This window comes from Mus caroli, unplaced genomic scaffold (genome assembly GCF_978045245.1).
Source record: "Mus caroli unplaced genomic scaffold, Mus_caroli_1 scaffold_8, whole genome shotgun sequence".
Lineage (NCBI taxonomy): Eukaryota > Metazoa > Chordata > Mammalia > Rodentia > Muridae > Mus > Mus caroli.
This window is the reverse complement of record NW_028227263.1, coordinates 20,145,493-20,165,637: the sequence shown is the minus strand read 5'-3', so window position 1 is coordinate 20,165,637 and position 20,145 is coordinate 20,145,493. Positions and strand designations below refer to the sequence as shown.

The 20,145-nt window shown below is 52.5% G+C and overlaps 1 protein-coding gene across 1 annotated transcript in view; it reads left to right on the top strand.

Annotated features, from left to right (window-relative positions):
• The window catches only part of Il21r (interleukin 21 receptor), a 28,673-nt gene extending 14,679 nt beyond the window's left edge, over positions 1 to 13,994 (top strand). The window contains exons 2-9 of the mRNA XM_021168366.3: positions 3,427 to 3,489; positions 5,869 to 5,971; positions 7,524 to 7,723; positions 8,677 to 8,831; positions 9,502 to 9,679; positions 10,374 to 10,470; positions 11,337 to 11,421; positions 12,905 to 13,994. Coding sequence (XP_021024025.1) covers positions 3,441 to 3,489; positions 5,869 to 5,971; positions 7,524 to 7,723; positions 8,677 to 8,831; positions 9,502 to 9,679; positions 10,374 to 10,470; positions 11,337 to 11,421; positions 12,905 to 13,627 — 1,590 coding nt within the window. The 5' untranslated portion in view covers positions 3,427 to 3,440 and the 3' untranslated portion in view covers positions 13,628 to 13,994. The remainder of the gene's footprint in view (positions 1 to 3,426; positions 3,490 to 5,868; positions 5,972 to 7,523; positions 7,724 to 8,676; positions 8,832 to 9,501; positions 9,680 to 10,373; positions 10,471 to 11,336; positions 11,422 to 12,904) is intronic.
• Positions 13,995 to 20,145: the final 6,151 nt, after the last annotated feature.

Sequence of the window (20,145 nt, the reverse complement as noted above, 5' to 3'; positions counted from 1 at the left end):
GGACTCAGAACAGTTAAGCCATCTGCCTGAAATCACACAGCCTGGATCTGAACTGAGGCTGTGCCAGCTCCATAGTGTGCTTACCCAGCATGCTGTCCACTGCCTCTCAGTTTCATCCTGTTAACTGTTGATGCTAATAACGCACTATTATCTTTTGACACAAGCTTATTAGAGTAAAACGATGGTCAGCAAGTTAAAGATAGTAAGTAGAGTAGCGCCACGGAAACCCTGAAGGTGGTAAGTGAATGGCGGCGGTTCTAGAACATTCTAGCCCAGCCAGCTAGAGCAAATGGACCACAAAACTGGCATGTTAGGATAGGGAGGGCTGTGGTTCAGGGAGAGGACTCAGCGTGTGTGGAGGCAGCAAGGCACTGGGGCTGTGGTGTTCGGGATAGGGTGACTGTGCCGCTTAGGTTTGTGTCAACTTGACCCAAGCTAGAGTCATTTGGAAAGAGAAAAACCTTAATGTACAGAACACCTCTGTCAGATTGACTGTAGGCAGCCTGTAGGACATCTTATTGATTAATGATTGATGTGGGAGGGCACTGCCCACCATGGGTAGTGTCACCCCTAGGCAGGTGATCCTGGGTTATAAAAGAAAGCAGGCTGGGCAAGCCATGGAGGAGCAAGCCAGTAAGCAGCATCCCTCCATGGCCTCGGCATCAGCCTCTGCCTCCAAGTTCCTGCCCTAACTGTTCAGTGGTGGAGTGCGACCCGAGAGTTGTGAACTGAAATACACCCTTTCTCTACAAGTTGCTTGTGGTCCTGGTGTTTATCACAGCACCAGAAAAAAAAAAAAAAAAAAAAAAAAAAAAAAAAAGGAGAACAGCAGAAGTGGGTGTGGCTTACGCCGGACACCCAGCTCGCCACTGGCTGCTCTCAGCTCTGAGGTTCAGGGGTAGAATATATTCATGTCAGAGGTGGCAACTGAGGCCCCGGTCATCCACAGAAAGATCAGAGGTCAGCTGAATACTGGGTCCCTCCTCCACTTTGCTATGCCAGGAAAAAGCACACGGAAATATAACTAACACAGTATAGGGGGATAGGGGTCTTTGGGCTCATGTAAATGAAAGGTTTACATGTGGGCATCAGATATAACCTAATTCATGTTCTTAATGTAGCCCTGCTGTTGTGGCTCGAATCTGAAGTGTCTCCTATAGGCTCATGTGTTTAAATGCTTGTTCCTACGATTGGGGGCGGAGCCTGGATGAAGGAAGTAGGTTTCTGGGGGCGGGCCTTTGAGGGTGATACCCACTGTGTTTCCTGCCTTGCTCCCTGCTTGGGGGGGGGGGGCATCACGATGGGAACTGCCTCTGCCACCTGTATCACCACTCTACCACCCCTTCCTGTTGGGACAGGCTGAACCCCCTGAAATCATGAGCCAAGGTACAACTCTAAGAGACAACAAAAGGGGTCTGCAGGTTTTTGATAGCCGCCCAGAAAAGCGTCAATATCGGGAATCTAGAGATGAGGCCAGGCTGTCTGCTACTTGCTTCCCTGAGCTTGTGTCTTGCCCTATCTGGGCCTGGCTCCGTGCCTTGTCTGTGGACCATGCAGAGGGGCTGCAGCTGAGGGAGCCCACCGTGAGGAGGGCTGCCAATTCAGGCAGACAGAGCAGCTGATGTCTGTCTGTGACTTGTGCAGAGCTGTGGTGTGGAGTGGAAGAGCGGAGGCTCCTGACAAAGGATGGAAGGGTATCCACTTTCCTCTGGCTGAGGTACGACACAGAGTTCTGCTCTGCTGGGATGTCTGTCGCAGGTGTGACACCTTAGAGAGGAGCAGGCTTGGAGCAAGCCTCCTATGGTCAGAGCTCACCTCTTCAGAGTGTCATATCAGGGGTGGGGGAGGGGGCTTTGCTCAGTCTGGTGCTGCACCAAAGCACCTGACCCTGGGAAGTGAGAAGGATGTTTATTCATCTGAGGGTCTAGCATCTGGGGAGCCAGGGCCATGGCCACCATCACAGCCTGGTGGGGAGCTGTACAGGGAGGCACAGCTGATGCGCCAGCTTGGATCTCTCTCCCTTTCCTCCCGTGTCCTCCCTGCTTGCCTTTCTTTTTCAATGCTGGGGGCAGAAACCAGGGACTCATATGTTTAGGCAAATAGTGGAATACCAAGTTCCATCCCTGCCATGATTTATTTAAAACTCATTAATGCCATCACGGGCTCTGCCTTCATGACCTCAGCTAATCCTGATTCCCTCCATTCTATTAAAGTATGGTCTGGGTGTTAGGTTTCTAACACACAAAGTTTTTTTTTTCTGGGGGGGGGGGAGTGTGACACCAACCATACCACAGGGCTTGTGAAGGTGGGGGCCACCCAAGATCAGGGTTACTCAAAGCAGGTTAGCTGACATTTTCCATAATATTTTTTATTCTAATTCTGATGTTATAGTAGCGACTAGAATTACAATAGTTATAAGGCTGAAGCAGGAAGCTCAGAAGGTCACAGTCAGTCGTGGTTACATCGTTAAGACTCTGTCTCAAGAAGACAGGCGTGGAAAGGAGGAAAATACACCCCTGTGGAAAAAGTGCACACCGTGAGTGTTAATTTTTAGAATGGGGTTGGAATAAAATTAAGCATTTATAGAAAAACAGTAAATAAGTAATTTTGAAAGTGAAGCATTTTGGAAGCCCCTTGGGCACAGCGTTCCTGTTGTTCTGGTCCAGAACGTTCTGGGCTCTGTTCTAGCTCAGTCAGCCCCGCACATGCTGTGTGTCAGAGCCTACGCCCAGCTTTCTCTACACACCACTTGCTTGAATGGTCACAAAGCTCTAGACAGGCCTTCATTGCTTCATTTTATGAGGCCCAGAGATAGCAAGAGGCTAGCCTGGGGCCACACAGCTGGCCATCTGAACCTTGGTCATTTACACGGCTTCTTTGATGATGGTCTGGTAGGCTACTCAATGCTGCTGGATTTGGGGGAAGCCCAGATGAAATGTAGTCTTATTGTGAGGTCTGGGATAGTGTCTGACCTGACCCATGCGTGGGCCACCTTCCTTCAAGGCCCTGGTCCTCTCTCCACACTAGAAGAGCTGGACTGCACAGGACTCCTGAGCAGGTGGTCTCCCTGAGCTAGCACTTCTATAGGCAAAGGACAGGAGGAGCCTGGTTTTGTCCACCCATGGTTACCCTTCTGCCCACAGCATCATTACCCCCTTGATTCTACAGGGGCCCTTGCCTATCTCAGTCAGTCAGGGGCTCTCAGCAACTTTGTGTGGTGCCCTGGCTTTTCTAGTGTGCCACTGTGGGCTGCTCCGGGCTTCCTGTTCTAATAAGAATACCTCCTAGGTCCCCCATGGGCTAACCTCATCTTTAGTACTCAACAGGGGTCTTCTTTGATGTGGCAGGAACTGACCCTGGGTGGGGAAGCCACTCAGTACATGACCCCATCTGGTTCACTACATATACCACACACTTTTCTTGCAGGTCTGGGACACAGCATGCCCCGGGGCCCGGCGGCTACCTTACTCCTGCTGATTCTCCATGGAGGTAAGCCTCAGCACCATGACTGCAGGATGGATGGGGGCCATCTCCTCCCACAAAGCTCAGCTGGGCTCACATGGTGTTGTAGGCTCCTGGTCATGTCATGACTGCTGGCCAACAACCCGCAATCCACAGCCTCTGTCTATTTGACCCTAAAACTGAATGCCTCATTTCCAAAGAGCTCCAGTAAACAGAGAAGCTCTCCACCATCATGGGAAGGAAGTCGTGTCCTTGGTCTAACCTCCATTCCTCTTTGTGCAAGACTCTTACTCAGGTCATGAACCTTCAGTAGGCTGGAGGAAAAGGGAGGTGGAGATAGAGAAGCCAGAATTCTGTTGGCAGTCCCTGAGGAAAGGCGTCAGAACTGCAGGCCAAGAATCCTGTTTAGGGCAGTCTCCCCAAAGCCAAGAGTCCAGGAGTGCTCTTCCTCAAGAGCTAGGAGATGAGAGGCTGTTTAGACTGCCCAGGGCGAGGGGAACTTGACTCTCTGCATGATCAGCACCATTTGCTCTGGGTTTTACCGAAATATCCAGTACTTTAGTTCCCGTAGGAAACAGGCGTGACTCTTGATTTCCCTTTCTGTATGTGACACCCTGCCTGCTCTGGAAACCCCTGTCATTCCTGAGGAGGCTGGGGGGCTGGGTATCAGGCACTTGTCACAAAGACTAGTATGTCCTCTCCTGATCTTCCTGTGGAGCCTGGCTGTGTTGCCATCAGTGGAAAGACAGAGGTTCAGGGAGAACACAGACCCTGCGGCCACCCTGTGGGTGGCTGCCTGACTCTTAGGTCTGCCTTTGTCCCATGGCACTAAGACAAAATATGAGGAGCTTGGGTAGGGTGATGTTTTTGGTGATGTGCTCGTCATTCCAGCAGCAGGACCCATGGAAGGGACCCAGTGCAGCTGAGCATACTTGCATGGTGGGGTGGGGTGGGGGGCGGGAGGGTGGAAGCAGATCCCAGGGGCATGCTGGTTAGGGTGCTCAGCTAAATCAGTGAGATGCAGGCTGGGCAAGAGAGCCTATCTCAACAAACAAGGTTGAGAAAGACTGAGAAAGACCCCTGTCTCCAACTTGCATGTGTGCATGCATGTGCAGGAGCCCACACACACGGTCAAATGTCTATCTTTCGCAGTCTGGGTGCTCAGTGCAAGACGCTCTATGCCTGGAAAAGTTCAGCATCTAGTTCTGGTGTGGTGCTGACCCTCTTGTTTTCATGATGGGAGGCAGGATGTGGGCATAAAGAAGTCTGGTCCCTCCAGCCACTTGTAACACCTCTAGACCCCCTTAGGAGCTTGGTCTGGGGACTCTATTGCTGTGGAGGCCCCGCCTCCTCACATGCTCAGTGGCCTGAGCATTTGATGGGGCACACACATCCTAATTTTACCAGGGCCCCAGGTACCTGTTGTGCTGCTATTAGTTCATGCATTTATTCATTCATTTTTGAGCTTTGGAGACAAGGTTTTGGTCTGTAGTTGTAATCCTCCTGCCTCAGCTTGCTACTATGTTAATTCTATGTTATTTTTATTTCATAATTAGTCAGATACTTTTCCTTTCCCTTTAAGTCAGGATCTGGCTGTGTAGCCCAGGCTGGTCTTAAATTAGGAATCCACCTGCCTCTGTTCCCCAAATGCTTGGGAAGGCAGATGTGCCCCATGCCTGCTCTACCTGTCATTTGCAAAGGAAACAAATGGCTGGGGTGGTGGGGGAGAGGGTAGGGGAGCAGGAGGGAGAGAGAGTGGGGGAAAGGGTGGGGGAGAGGGAGGGGGAGAAGGTGGAGGAGAGGGTAAGGGAGCAGAAGGGAGAGAGGGTGGGGGAACAGGAGGGAGAGAGGATTGGGGAGAGGGAAGGGGAGAGGGAGGGGGAGAGAGAGGGGAGAGGGAGGGGGCGAGGGAGAGGAGAGGGAGAGGTGGCTCTTCCAGCCTAGTACCTGCTGTAGCATTCATCCTGGTAGCCATGCTGTCATCCACAGCGGCACAGTCAACTTTTCTGCAAACTCTGAAGTCTTCTCCACTCTTTCACCAGCTTCCCTAACCCCTCCCCTCCCAGAAGAGGCTACAAGCTCACGACCCTGTGCCACTCGCCCTGACCTGGGGGATTTATCAGTTCTCTGCCTAAAGTGGATTCAGAGTGTCTTACACTGTGAGGGACAGTGGTCTTAGAACCAAATATGGGGCCGAGTTTCACATTAAAATCCTCCTGCCTCAGCATCGTGACTACTCCTGAAACGTTGGGACTCACACAAAAACTTCTAGAGGCCAAGAGTCCCTGTGTCCCAGGCTTTCATCCCAGCCTGTGACTCTGCCCAAGCTTGTCCTCAGCCTCACACAACCTGCCAAGGCCTTTCCCCTGTGTCTCACCCACAAGGGCCTCTCTGTTATCCCTCTAGCTTGGAGCTGCCTGGACCTCACTTGCTACACTGACTACCTCTGGACCATCACCTGTATCCTGGAGACGCAGAGCCCCAACCCCAGCATACTCAGTCTCACCTGGTGAGTAGCCACGCCTCCAGGCCCCTGAGGAGCTGCTCAGAGAAGATGACAGGATGTGGAGGGGCTGCCTACTGAGCCCAGGGCTGAGCTAACCTGTGGCACGCTCTGCGGGAAGCTTAGCTACAAGCAAGGGCCCGCCCCTTCCACCAGCAATGTCAGTCACTGAGACCATGAGCTGGGAGCCAGGTCCCCACCTTACAGATAACCAAGCTCACAGGACTCACTTGGATCACACAAATGGGAGGCTGTAATCTGACTTGCTTTCCCTCATAGACCTTCCTGGGTTGGCAGCCCTGGGATGGCCAGTTCCCAGTGACCTTCTAAGCACTGAGTAGGCACTGTGTCCTCACCATGAATAATCTTGAAATTATTGCTACCATGTTCCAGTCGAGGACACTGAAGTTCAGTGAGGTTTGGCCACTGGCCCAGATTCTCATAGCCAGTGTACTCCCAATCCCACATGCTGTTTTAGGATGCACACCACTTGTCCTTCAGGCATTCGCCCACTTTAAACAAGGTTTTTGCCAGACGTGCTGTAGGGGCTAAGGACCCAAACAAGACTCAATACTGCAGGGTCGGGGAGTCAGGGATGCTCAGCTGGGTTGGCCAGGGTATTCATGCCAGCAGGCACAGCACGTGCAAAGGTCACGGGGGAGCAAATGCTGCGAGTGTCAGCTCTTGCTTCCAGTGCCACCTGACTGTGACCTGAGAAGAGTAAGCCAGAGTGAGGGGAAATAGAAGATGCAGATGTCAGTGGTTGTGCAGCAGCCGTCTGGGCTGCATGGGGAAGGGTAGCTGGTGTCAGGGAGCTTTGAAGGGCCCTCTGGCTGCTACACTGAGAGTGTTGGAGTTCAGAAATGGAGGAGGGAACAATACCTTCAGACAGCCATTACAGGGCTCGAGGCTGGAGGCTTGCTTGGAGAAGATTGTTCAGCAAGGTTTGAATTACAAGAAATTTAGTGAAGGACTAAGTAAGGTGTCAGATTGGTCCTGGAGGGTGGGTGGTCACATACAAGAAGAAAGAAAATATACCTCTGAGAACTTCTATATGTACTCTAAAACCCATCCTTTTTTGCCCAGTGAGATTTAAAGAGCCAAAGCATTCCCCACTGTCCCATCTGGCCAATGTCCCTGGAAGATCTGTCAGAACAGAGAACTACTAAGCTTTACTCCCCTCTAAGCACAGAGCTGTGGATGTGTCGTGGTGGAGGGTGGAAAGGAGGGAAAACCTGCCCGGGGTTTCCTATAGCTCAGCGGTCCACCCGTTGTGACTGACAGGGACAGGTTTAGGCTCAAATTCCCAAAACTGAGAGCTGCTGCCCTGGGCAAGATAGTGAGTGTCTGGTCCTCTGAAGTACGCAAGCTGTGTCTGGCTAGACTCAGAGCATGCTGGGTGCCGTAGGGAGGGGACTGTCCCTGTGAGAGGGGCTGCTGGGACCATGACCCTGAGCCCTACCTCCAGCCCTTCTCAGCTCATGCTTAGCTTTACTGTCCTGCCCCAGGCACTGAGCTCCACTGTCCCCAGCCATGACTGTCTACTCTGTCCCCAAAGGCAAGATGAATATGAGGAACTTCAGGACCAAGAGACCTCCTGCAGCCTACACAGGTCTGGCCACAACACCACACATATATGGTACACGTGCCATATGCGCTTGTCTCAATTCCTGTCCGATGAAGTTTTCATTGTCAATGTGACGGACCAGTCTGGCAACAGCTCCCAAGAGTGTGGCAGCTTTGTCCTGGCTGAGAGCAGTAAGTACCATGAGCCCGAAGCAGAGGGGACCTAGGACCTTTCTCTGACCTCAGAGCAAGCTCTTCTCACTCCACCAAAATCTACTTTGGTCATTTTGAGATGCACAGCTCGGGTGTGATGCTTTGATACGAGATTTGGGCTAAATGGCCATGGAGAACCTTAGAGGCGTGGAAAGGTATAGGGCAAGGACTCCACTCAGCCCTCCATCTCTGCCTGACCCTGAACAAGGTTTACCTTGTAAAGAGCCTTTATACATGACCCCTAGGATTTTGCTCCTAGTATGAGCACCAGTCAGCTAACATGGAATCCTTGCAGCTAGATGAGAGGGGCCTAAAGTTAGGAAGGCCCCAGGATGGATCTGGCTGTAGCTGTCACAGAGCCCAGGCTGGGCAAAGGAGGGATCTGGGGCAGGCAGTGGCTTTGGCACATGGCAGCATGTGTATCTGTATACACATATACACGTATGAGTATTATATGTTTATATGTATGCATCGCTGTGTGGTATGGGGCCCCTTCTTTAGGAGAGAAATTGAAAGCAACAGAATCCAGTAGGCGCCTTGCTTAGGACGTTTCTGCATTAGGCACTAATATTAAACTCTAAGAAACTCCCATCAGCCATCTGGAGTCCTAGCTTTTGAGGGCTTGCTTTTCTCTTTCCACTAAAAAAGGACAGAGGATCTTGGTCTGTATGCTTGTCCCCAGCTGGGCTGGGCTGAGCCTGAGTCCTGACTCTGCCTTTAAGCCTGGGAGTCCTTCTCCACTATCCCCAGTCCTAGGTCACTGTTTCAGTCACCTGCCTGTAGTGACGAGATCTAATCCAAGCGAGCAGGGGCTGTGGCCAGGGAGTGCTTTGTTCAAAGTCAGCCAGCGGCCTTTGGACACTGTCGGGAGGGAGGGACTCTGCTGCCTGCAGAGTCTTACCCTGTTTCATCTTTCTGGGTCTTCCTCCAAGTCAAGCCAGCTTCCCCCTTGAACGTGACTGTGGCCTTCTCAGGACGCTATGATATCTCCTGGGACTCAGCTTATGACGAACCCTCCAACTACGTGCTGAGGGGCAAGCTACAATATGAGCTGCAGTATCGGAATCTCAGAGACCCCTATGCTGTGGTGAGCTGGCTGGGCTTTGGGGTGGGAGCTACAGGGGTATCCAGGCAGGTCCCAGTGTAGTGGCACAAGGAACAGGGCTTAGCATTCTTCCCTCCCTGCATGCAACCCTCTCTTTCCTTCTCTCCGGGTCGGAGAACCCCTCAGAACATCTCCACCTGGACTACTTCCATACAGTCCACCTCAGTTACAGTGGGGCGAGTTTGGGAACATCCCACTTACTTGGAATGTGAAGGCTACTTGAGAGTGCACAGCTGGAAGTTTCCAGGATGGCCCACTGTTTAGACAGAGCTAGAATGGTCCTGGTTGAAGATTTCCATAAAGGACATAATTTAGAATTTTCCCAAGGAGACATTTATAGCCATCCATTGGCAAGATGGCTGTAACTAGGGACTTCCAAAAAGGTCCACTGTTAAGCATGTCCTCTGTCATTTGAGACAGGGAGTTCAGGGGCTCACTGTCTGTGAAGTTTCTAGTTAAAGACATATAGAGGTATCCATGGTTGCTCCCAAGACATTGATGGTTGGTGGTCAGGCTACTGCCACAGAGAGGGAGCTCTAGTCAGGGATGTGCGCTCCCTGTGGGGCCTGCCTGGTATGACCCCAGTGGAAGGACTCTGCTCTACTGATGACCTGAGTGACTACAGAGTGTCCTGGTTCTTCTGTCCTGGCAGAGGCCGGTGACCAAGCTGATCTCAGTGGACTCAAGGAACGTCTCTCTTCTCCCTGAAGAGTTCCACAAAGATTCTAGCTACCAGCTGCAGGTGCGGGCAGCGCCTCAGCCAGGCACTTCATTCAGGGGGACCTGGAGTGAGTGGAGTGACCCCATCATCTTTCAGACCCAGGCTGGGGGTAAGTGTGATGCTGGTAGGACACCCCACTCCCGGTACTAAAGCTGGTCCTGCTGCTGCTTCACAAGCCCTGAGATTCTCAGCATGGCTGGGAGGTCCGTGCTCAGTTATACATCCCCAGTGGCAACCACTCATCATTGTGAGGGGGGCTGCTTCTTCTGATGGTGCATTTGACTCCTAACTCTGAAGGGAAAGCCATTGCTGCATTTTACAGAAGAGGAAACTAAGGCTTGGAGAGATGGAATTCCAGTCAAGGTCACACTTAACTGGAATAAGAATGAAATACCTGATTTGATCAATTTAATAGAGTAAAGTGTTATTTTAGCTTATGGTTTCAGAAGGTTTGGCTCATGATTGCAAAGCCCTGTTGCATTGTGGGGGGCTTACATCATGGTGGTCAGGACATAAAGATGGTGCAAGGTCTGGGATGCCAGTACCCCTTCAGTGTGTCTCTAATGGCCTAACCTCCTCCAATTAGACCCTGACTTATAAATGTCCCATTACCTTCCAGTAGCATCCCAGGCAGGACAAGGAGCCTTTGCGGGAGAGGTCATTTCAATACCCAAACTTCAAAGGGAGGGATCAGAACCCAGCTTCCTTCCAGCCCCCCCTGCCCCACCCTACCATCCCCAGCACACCCACCCATGTTTTCTGGGAGACTTTTCTGTTGGACCCACGGTTTGCTCTCTGTGCAGAGCCCGAGGCAGGCTGGGACCCTCACATGCTGCTGCTCCTGGCTGTCTTGATCATTGTCCTGGTTTTCATGGGTCTGAAGATCCACCTGCCTTGGAGGTGAGGCCAGGGGCTCAGGGAGGCAGAGAAGGGGTCAGCCTGGGTCACAGTCTCTCCAACCTAGACCTACTCTGGCCAGGGGACTTGGTGAGAGCACTGATGCTAATGAATAGTGCGTGTGTTCCATGTGCTAGACACTGTGCAGAACTTCCGCCCCAGGTCTATGACTACCCTGTGAACGTGGCACACTCTAAATGGAGAAAACTAAAGCACAGAACAGTCAAGCCACTTGCCCAAAGTCACACAATCATGAAGTGGCGAGGGTATGGGGTAGAAACTTTGTTCTTTGTGGAGACTTCAGTTGTGACTTTGTCCAGGGAATGGACTTTGAGGCTGAGGGGACAGTCACGCATCCCCTCCCCAGCCCTCTGTTCAACTGGAAGGCAGGCTGCTGTGATCTGCTTTTACATACAGGCCCGCCACTCTGCGTGCCATTGAGAGGGCTGGGGCAGGCTACTGTGGGCAGAGCCCATTGATAAGTGACAGAGTGAGCATCTGCACACACTGCTAATTGTCTTTCCCTCCAATGAGGTGCTCAGATGGGCACAGAGACTCTGTAAGGGAGGTATCAGGGCGGCAGTGACAGCTGATGGTGGCAGCCTGGGCTTCTCTCAGTCCCAACCCATCATGATGGATGAGGAGGAAGTCGAGGCCCCAGAGGGCAGCGTGTGCCCAGGCCACAGCAGATGACAGAGGCAGGAACTTGAACATCTGCAGGAAGCTTGGGGGTGAGGGTGACTGTGGCTTCCGTTTAACTGATGGGTGGCAGGAAGGAGCCTGGCAGTAGAAATTGTTGCTTCTGCAGGAGAGAGGCCAGACCTCCTGCTTGCTGCCACAGGGGCTTTGCCCACTCCTTTTCTTTGCAGGCTATGGAAAAAGGTATGGGCACCAGTGCCCACCCCTGAGAGTTTCTTCCAGCCCCTGTACAGGGAGCACAGCGGGAACTTCAAGGTGAGCCATTTTGGATGCACCCTCTGGATCGTTTTCCCTTTGGGAAAACCCTACTAACCCTCACCCTAACCCCAAGACCGCTCTGAGCCCAGAGCACTCTGGTCCATCCTGACCTAGAACTAGCCCCCAGTTTCCCTATTCTGCAAGGTGTGGGGTTGCCCTTAGACCTATACAGCATGACGTATTTCCAGCTTAGAGTTAAGGTGGGCAAACCGGGTGGCTCTGGGGGCATGAGCTGGGTGCCTGGGGTTTCCTAGGGTGGCCTTGTTCTGTGGTGGGAATCAAGTCTTACCCCACAATACATCCCAAGTACAGCTGCCACTACTGCCATTCATTTCAAAGTGTCTGCCAGCCCTGATGTGCAAACCCAACATTGGCAGAAGGCACTGAAGCGAGCATGTGGAATCAGGATAGGGAACCTGCAGCACACCATGGAGGTTAGCACGGTAGAGCACCCAAGGAACACCTGCTGTGCGCCTGGCCTGCAGCCTGACCTACAGTCGCTCCTGATGTGGGTTCCCAGCAACCCTGGGTCTCTAGGAGGAGATCTAGTCTCAGAGTGGCCAGTGGGCATTTCAGAGCAGGCCACACATCCCTTCCTTACCCCTGAAGTTCAGCACTGCTGTGTGCTGTTGCTGCTGATCTTGTGTGACAAGCACTGTCAACAAACAAACATTACCTGACTTAATCCTCAAGACACTGGGTCCTTTCTGTAGACGGGTGAAGTGACACAGAGAGGGCAAGGGTCTAGCTCAAGACCACACAGCTAAGGAGTGACTCCAGGTCAGGGGTAGGGAGATGTAGTGGTTCTGAGATGTTCTACAGGGTGATCTCTGCCAATGCAGTAGTCTCTCTTATTGTAAGCAATATCTCACAGGACCATTGTCTCCAGTCCAGCATCCCCAAAGGCCTTTCAACACAGCGTGTTAGTAATTCATTCCATCTATAAACATTTATGGTACACCTACTGCGTGCCAGGTACTGAGGACACAGTTGTGATCAGGGCTAGTGTAGACACACAAGCAAAACTAGAGACATCAGGAAGTGTCAGGAGATGGAGTAGAGGCTGGGCCACTTAGACCTCAGGCTCTCCCTGCACACGTCCTTAAGACCTTAGGACTTAGGAACCTGGTCCCAGCACCCAGCTGTTCCTTGGCTGGGGCACTGGTAACTAGCGTGGATATGAGACAGAGAACAGTCAGTCCTTACTAAAGGTGGGAACACGGGCTCTGAGAGAGGACAGTATTGGGAACCCACTGGGCAGGAGGTTCACAGACAGACATCATGGTTCTCTCTCTCTCTCTCTCTCTCTCTCTCTCTCTCTCTCTCTCTCTCTCTCTCTCTCCTGTTTTCTTGTTCTTCTGCTTTCCCCATCTCTGGCTTGTCCCTGTGCTCTGCCCCGCCCTGCCCCCCCCATCTTTGGCTCTATCTGTTTACACCCGACCTTGTCCCCAGCTCATGACTGTGTGTTTCTTTCTCATAGAAATGGGTTAATACCCCTTTCACAGCCTCCAGCATAGAGTTGGTGCCACAGAGTTCCACAACAACATCAGCCTTACATCTGTCATTGTATCCAGCCAAGGAGAAGAAGTTCCCAGGGCCACCGGGTCTGGAAGAGCAACTGGAGTGTGATGGAATGTCTGAGCCTGGTCACTGGTGCATAATCCCCTTGGCAGCTGGCCAAGCGGTCTCAGCCTACAGTGAGGAGAGAGACCGGCCGTATGGTCTGGTGTCCATTGACACGGTGACCGTGGGAGATGCAGAGGGCCTGTGTGTCTGGCCCTGTAGCTGTGAGGATGATGGCTATCCAGCCATGAACCTGGATGCTGGCCGAGAGTCTGGCCCTAATTCGGAGGATCTGCTCTTGGTCACAGATCCTGCTTTTCTGTCTTGTGGCTGTGTCTCAGGTAGTGGTCTCAGGCTTGGAGGCTCCCCAGGCAGCCTACTGGACAGGTTGAGGCTGTCATTGGCAAAGGAAGGGGACTGGACAGCAGACCCAACCTGGAGAACTGGGTCCCCAGGAGGGGGCTCTGAGAGTGAAGCAGGTTCACCCCCTGGTCTGGACATGGACACATTTGACAGTGGCTTTGCAGGTTCAGACTGTGGCAGCCCCGTGGAGACTGATGAAGGACCCCCTCGAAGCTATCTCCGCCAGTGGGTGGTCAGGACCCCTCCACCTGTGGACAGTGGAGCCCAGAGCAGCTAGCATATAATAAGCAGCTGTAGTGAGAAGAGGCCAGAAGCTTGTGATCGCCTGGTAGGCCTCTGAGCCTACAGTGTGAACGTGTAGGGATGTGTGTGTGTGTGTGTGTGTGTGTGTGTGTGTGTGTGTCTTGGGTTGTGTGTGTTAGCACATCCATGTTGGGATTTGGTCTGTTGCTATGTATTGTAATGCTAAATTCTTTACCCAAAGTTCTAGGCCTATGAGTGAATTCTCACGTTTACAAACTTTTGCTGTGTAAACCTTGTTCCTTAATTTAATACCATTGGTTAAATAAAATTGGCTACAACCAATTACTGGAGGGATTAGAGGTGGGTGGCTTTTGAGTTGCCTGTTTGGAGATGGAGAAGGAGAGAGGAGAGACCAAGAGGAGAAGGAGGAAGGAAAGGAGAGGAGAGAAGAGGAGAGGAGAGGAGAGGAGAGGAGAGGAGAGGAGAGGAGAGGAGAGGAGAGGAGAGGAGAGGAGAGGAGAGGAGAGGAGAGGCCGCCATGAGGGGAGAGGAGAGGAGAGGAGAGGAGAGGAGAGGAGAGGAGAGGAGAGGAGAGGAGAGGAGAGGAGAGGAGAGGAGAGGAGAGGAGAGGAGAGGCCGCCATGAGGGGAGAGGAGAGGAGAGGAGAGGAGAGGAGAGGAGAGGAGAGGAGAGGAGAGGAGAGGAGAGGAGAGGAGAGGAGAGGAGAGGAGAGGAGAGGAGAGGAGAGGAGAGGAGAGGGGAGGAGAGGCCGCCATGAGGGGAGAGGGACCATAAGCCTGTGGCCAGGAGAAACAGCAAGTATCTGGGGTACACTGGTGAGGAGGTGGCCAGGCCAGCAGTTAGAAGAGTAGGTTAAGGGTGACCCCCAGTATTTGTCAAAGCCAATTAAAATAACCATAGTGGAGTCTTATTTATTTGTACGCTAGTCAGGGATAAGTTTAAAATTGGTTGTACTACACATCCATTGGTGAGCAATGCCTCTGCACGTCCAGTGTTCACTGTCAATGCCTGTAGGTGTGTGCCTGGGCTCACGTGTGTATACACGAGTGGAGTGTAGGTGTCTCTTAGATAGGAGCCTCTGACTCCTCCCCTGCGGACATGTGGGGTGGTCACACTCAGTGTCAAGTGATTGGTCCAGATTGCTGCCCCTGGGGCACTATCACCAAGCTCAACCCTACCAGGGGCCATCTCCAGGACCTATGAAGTCCTGACTATCTTTTATCCCATTAGAATGAGAAGACTTTTGGGGAACCTAGGGATGTAAGCTGTAAACCCCAGCTCTGGTGGCTCCAGGCTATGCAGCCTGGAGAAGCCACTTCTGAATTCTAAGATGACTTTACTTGCCTGGACATTAGGAATGATGTAGGTACCCTGGATCAGCTCTATACAGTCTGCTGCCCCATTCTGCTTCCTGTCTTTTGTGGCTTCTAGGATCCAGGTGCATACTCTGGGGTGGAAGGATATATATATATATCCCACCAACCAAGTTGGGTTTTTGTTTGTTTGTTTGTTTGCTTGTTTGTTTTCTGGCTTCTGCTGCCCATTAAAAAGAAAATTTCTGGGAGGCGGTGTTGGCACATACCTCTAATCCTCATCTCTGACTGCAAGGCCAATCTGGTATACAGAATAAGTTCCAGGACAACCTGTGTCAACAAACAAACAAACATAAGACAACAACAACAAAAACCAAAACCCAAACCACCACCAAAAAACAAAACAAAATAAAACAAAAACAAAAAACAAACAAACCACCTGGAGAAGGAGGAGAAGGAGGAGGAAGAGAAGAAGGAGGAGGAGGAAGAAGAAGAGGAGGAGGAAGAGGAGGAGGAAGAGGAAGAGGAGGAAAAGGAGGAGGATTCTTTTAAGTATCCAGGAAATTTTTATAATACAAGGCACGGGGAGAGGGTACAGAGCACAGTACCCACAGAACCCCCTGTATGACGCCCACAGAGGGCAGGGGACCCAAAGGAGCCATCAAGAAGCCTCTCTGGTTCTGTAGCTAGTACCTGTGTTCCCCCTCCCCTCGGTGCCATGTTTATCCTAGGTTAAGGGAGGTTCCCTTGCATCCAGTGATTCTTTCGAGCATGATGTACGCTGTGTGAGGGACACTAAGGCATGCTGGGAGGTATTGGAGAACTCCTCGCAGTCACCAGGGTACGGTAAGAGCGCGTGGGTGCTGGAATTGCTTAGACTTTGCTGTCGTTTTCTTCTCTCCCTCCTTCATTTCTGTATCCCTCTTCCCTTCCTTTGTCGTTCTCTTCTTGAATGGTCTGTTCTCACTGCAAGGATGCACCTGAGATGTGGGGTGGTATTTGCAAAACCAGGCAGGATTGAGGCAACCCAGTGGGAAGCCTCCATAGTGGCTGGGACTCCGGGGGTACAGGTTCTCCCCTCAATGGCCCAGGAAGAAAGGCTGTCTATCTGTCCAGTCTGCAGAGCTGGATTGGAAAGAAGTTAGCAGCCGCCTGCTCATTTGCAAGGCAGGGTAGCTGGTGGAATCACCAAGGGAATGCATGTATGTCCTCCGTATCTGACTCAGGGCTGGAAAGTTCTGGAACACTGGTAGTTTCGACAGTGAGACAGAGCTTAGGACCAGGGTGCGAGAAGCTCAGAGCAGCAAAACCCCCAGCTCTTTCCTGCACGTGCACACAACCCAACCCGGTGCACCCCAGACACTTAGACCAAAGTGTGCTGTGGTTTTCACATACTCTGGGAGCCACAGACTGCAGGTGCTCTTGGCAGCTCTCCAGGGAACCAGCTCAGCCCCTCAGCAGGGAGCGCTCCTGACAGGGGTGTGGGCAGGAAGAACATTCAGGGCTGAGGTCCTGGCCCTCACCAGCTCCATTTGAAGGGGCGCCTCTCGGGAACAAACATGGATATGGAAGTTGAAGGCAAGAGCTGGGCCACCTAGTAGTGGGTGACAGGATGGCAGAAGGCTTGAGAGAATGGCGGCTGGATGCAGAGACAGAGATACTGCACAAGAGCAGCCGACCAGATGCAGCCAGTAAAGTTAGTTAGTTGCTCTGTCTGCTCTCAGTTTTACCCCCAGCCCTACACACAACAGGTGCTTAATAAAGTATTAGCAAAGCCCGATGGTAGCCTGTCTTATTTCCAGGACCTCAGGCTTCAGAGCTAGATGACTGTAGACATAGTCGGTGAGGGGTGTCTCTGGCTGGGAGGAGCTGACCAGCTGCCGCTGGGCGCCCAGGGCACAAACGTGAGGGGAAGTAGGTAGTGTTTGTCAGACACGGGGACATGAATAGGATGTGCAGGGTGCATCTCTGTTCCAGTGAGAGCCTACAGCAGCCACAGCCAACTGAGGGCAGTGGGTCCCTGTCACAAAAGGTCAGTTAGAGTTGCTAGTAAGCTGCTCTGAGAGGAAGAAGGCTTCACACCACACTCAGCAAGCACACATGGCCAATGCTTGTCCAGGCTTTGCCCATCTTGGCTTTGAGGGGCTGGGACTATCCCTTGGGTGGGATGAGCTGGACCTGTCTGAGACCTGTCACCAAAGCAGCCAAAGAGGCAAACCTCTTAGGAAACATACGTGGGTGTTTGCCACTTTGCTAGCTCTGGGAGACACTAGACTCCCCTAGCCTGTGCTGCTGCCTAGTCAAGGCAGATGTGTGACCTGATTGGCTTCATGTTTTAGTTTTTCTCTGTGGGGGTGCTGCGGCTAGAACCCAGGACCTCACAGGTGCAGGGTGTGTCCTCTACCACTGAGCTATCATCCCTAGACTCTCTTTTACTTTTCCTGTTCTGGGTCAGGGACTAAGTTGCCCAGGTTAGTCTTGAAATCTTGGTCCTCCTGCTCCAGCTTCCAAAGCCCCGGGCCTGTTTCATCCTTTCCTCTGGAATTCCATGTAGATCTACTAGGAGGAACGGAGCCTGGGGCTGCTGGGAGCCTGGGGTGGGGGAACAGTTGGCCCGGGGTGAAGACAATACAGCAGAGCTGAGAGGTAGAAACCTCGGGGCTCCTGGATCAAGCCTTGCCTGACTGAGGCCCCTGGTCATTGCGACTTCCTTCTAGGCATGTGAACTTGCCAGCCCCATGGGGTCAGAGGACATGCAAGCAGAAGCAGAACTTTGTGACTTTCTGATGGAGAACTCATAGGGATCCCAGTCATCTTCCTGTGCTGTGGGCACCGGTGGGAACTGCTCTGGCCAGCTTTGGTTCTCTCTGCCCGAGGAGACCAAGTTTTCTGAATGATGCTGGTATGAACAGAGTTAGAAGTGAACTCTTGGTCACTTGCTGCCGCAGAGATGTGACTGGCACGCCTCACCCCATCCTGACTCAATGGACCAATTGATACAGTGGGTCCCTGTCACAAAAGGCCAGTAATTTGTAAGCTGTAAGCTGGTTTGAGGTGGATTCCTGTCGATTGTGGCAGAAAGTACCCCAGTATTATCCTAACAAGTCAAAATGAAGACAACTTCTATCCTAAGGACCACAGTGAGAGGAGAGGGCCGGGCAGGGGCACGGCTCACAGTACCGACCTCGTGTATCATTCAAGGTGGTAGTGGTGGGGGACAGAGTTTCTGGCCTCACACTGAGCTGCCTCTGACAGCAGGTGTTGGGGGTAGTGTGTGTGTGTGTGTGTGTGTGTGTGTGTTCCTAGCACTCCTTCCCTGCTCTCCCAGAAAGCACTTGAAAGCTTCCATCAATTCTGCCAGGAACTCAGCAACCTGACCCCAACGTCTCCTGTGCATTCCCACTGTGATGTAGTCTGGGGTCTCCAGGGTCTCATGCCAGAAGGAGACAAATAAAAACCATCTCTCACCCTTGGAAGAGAAGTGCCAGGGAGGGACTGCCTGCCCAAGGCCACTAAGTCCTCTGTAGCTGTGCTCCTCTTGGCTTCCCCAGTGGATGGGAAGATCTGGGGACATGGCTGCCACCTAGCAGGCAGCACAGCCCACAGGGCCCATCCATCCCCAGACACACCCACCACCGGAAGCAGGTGGAGGGCTCCCAGGGAATGAAGGCGCAGTCAGTAGCTTTGCCTCTTTGTGGCGGCAGCTTTTTGTGTAGAGGCCCCCTGATGACAAACCAGAGAGGGGACATGCCCTGACCAGAGCATGTGGGTCACAATGCCTCTGGGGATCACATATCAGATTCCCTGCGTATCAGATATTTATACTATGATTCCTAACAGTAGCAAGATTACAATTACAAAGTAGCAAGGAAATCATTTTAAGGCTGGTGGGGGGGGGGGGAGTCACCTCAACATGAGGAGCTGTATTAAAAGGTTGCAGCATTAGGAAGGTTGGGAACCAGTGGTCTCGAGCCATCCATGTGCTCAAAAGTGTGAAGGACAGGGTCTGGTTTGCACATTGCCTCCGTGTGACTAACTGTGGTGGGGGTCCCTTATTCCCAGCTGCAGCACACGCCTGCCTGGCTTCGCTCCCCAACCAATGTGGATTAACAAAACCCTCCTTGGAGTCTGGTACCATGCCTGTCCCTATTGGTGGGGGTGGGGGGGGGGTGAGGCAAGGACTGAAGTTGCTGTGAAGGAGCCCAGATGGGGGCAGGGCTCCGAATAGATGCTCAGCTATGAGGAGTGAATGAAGGAGTGGCAGAGAGGAGGGCTGCCCTCACAGGACCTGCAAAGACACAGAGAGGGGGCAGAGGTCCCAGGAAGCTTGTGGGCACCAGAACTACTCGCCCCTGCAGCCCAACCACGTGACAACCTGAGGGGCCTGCTCCCGTGAGTTGGAAGTTTTTCTTTCCCAACTTGATAGTCCTAGATATGAACACTAGAGCTCTTCAGGGAGCATGGTGCTGACTCTCCGTCCTTCCACCTCAGTGGCGGGCGTAGAGGAAGTGCTGGCCCTGCCACTAGCTTCCGACTTTGTAGGAGCTGTTTTAGCCTCATGGCCTTCAGTTTCCTCATGCATGAAATAGGCACACGGGTCATGTGTGCTTCCCGGGGCTGCTGTGACATCACTTCTCTGTAGGGTCCAGATGGTGTCTGATGGACAAGCAGGTGCTCACAGTCATAGCATTTTTTACTAGTTACAGGAAGTCACCTGGGCCTGGGAGGTTCCACAGCTTGCTGCTGCCCCCTGCTGCTGAGCAGGAGTCAGTGACAATTTTCCTGTTCTCAGCCATCCAGAGGAGAGAACAATGGACCCTTGTGAGATTTGTGGATGCTAAGCAGAGGACAAAGTGGCGGTTTAATTCAGCAAGGCCTGAACTCTAGCCTCCAGCGAACATGGACTGCTTTTGGGACTGGGGGTGGGTGGGTGAGACACGCATGCACACACACATTCACACAGCTGGAGAACTGGTGCAGAGCCCAGGGAAAGGATGGAGGGCAGCGAGGGCAGAAGAGGCACTCCACTAAAGGTCACATGAAGGCTGCTCTAGTCCTAGGTAGAGGCAGCTGAAGCGGAGAGGACTCTGACTGTGAGCTGAGCACAGCTTGGAGAGGGAAGGGGCTGAGCCCCCATAACAAGCTGGAGGGTGAAGACCCTGCATGAAACATGTTTCGGGGGTGGGCCGTCAGAAGCCTTGTGAGCTTGCTTAGTGGG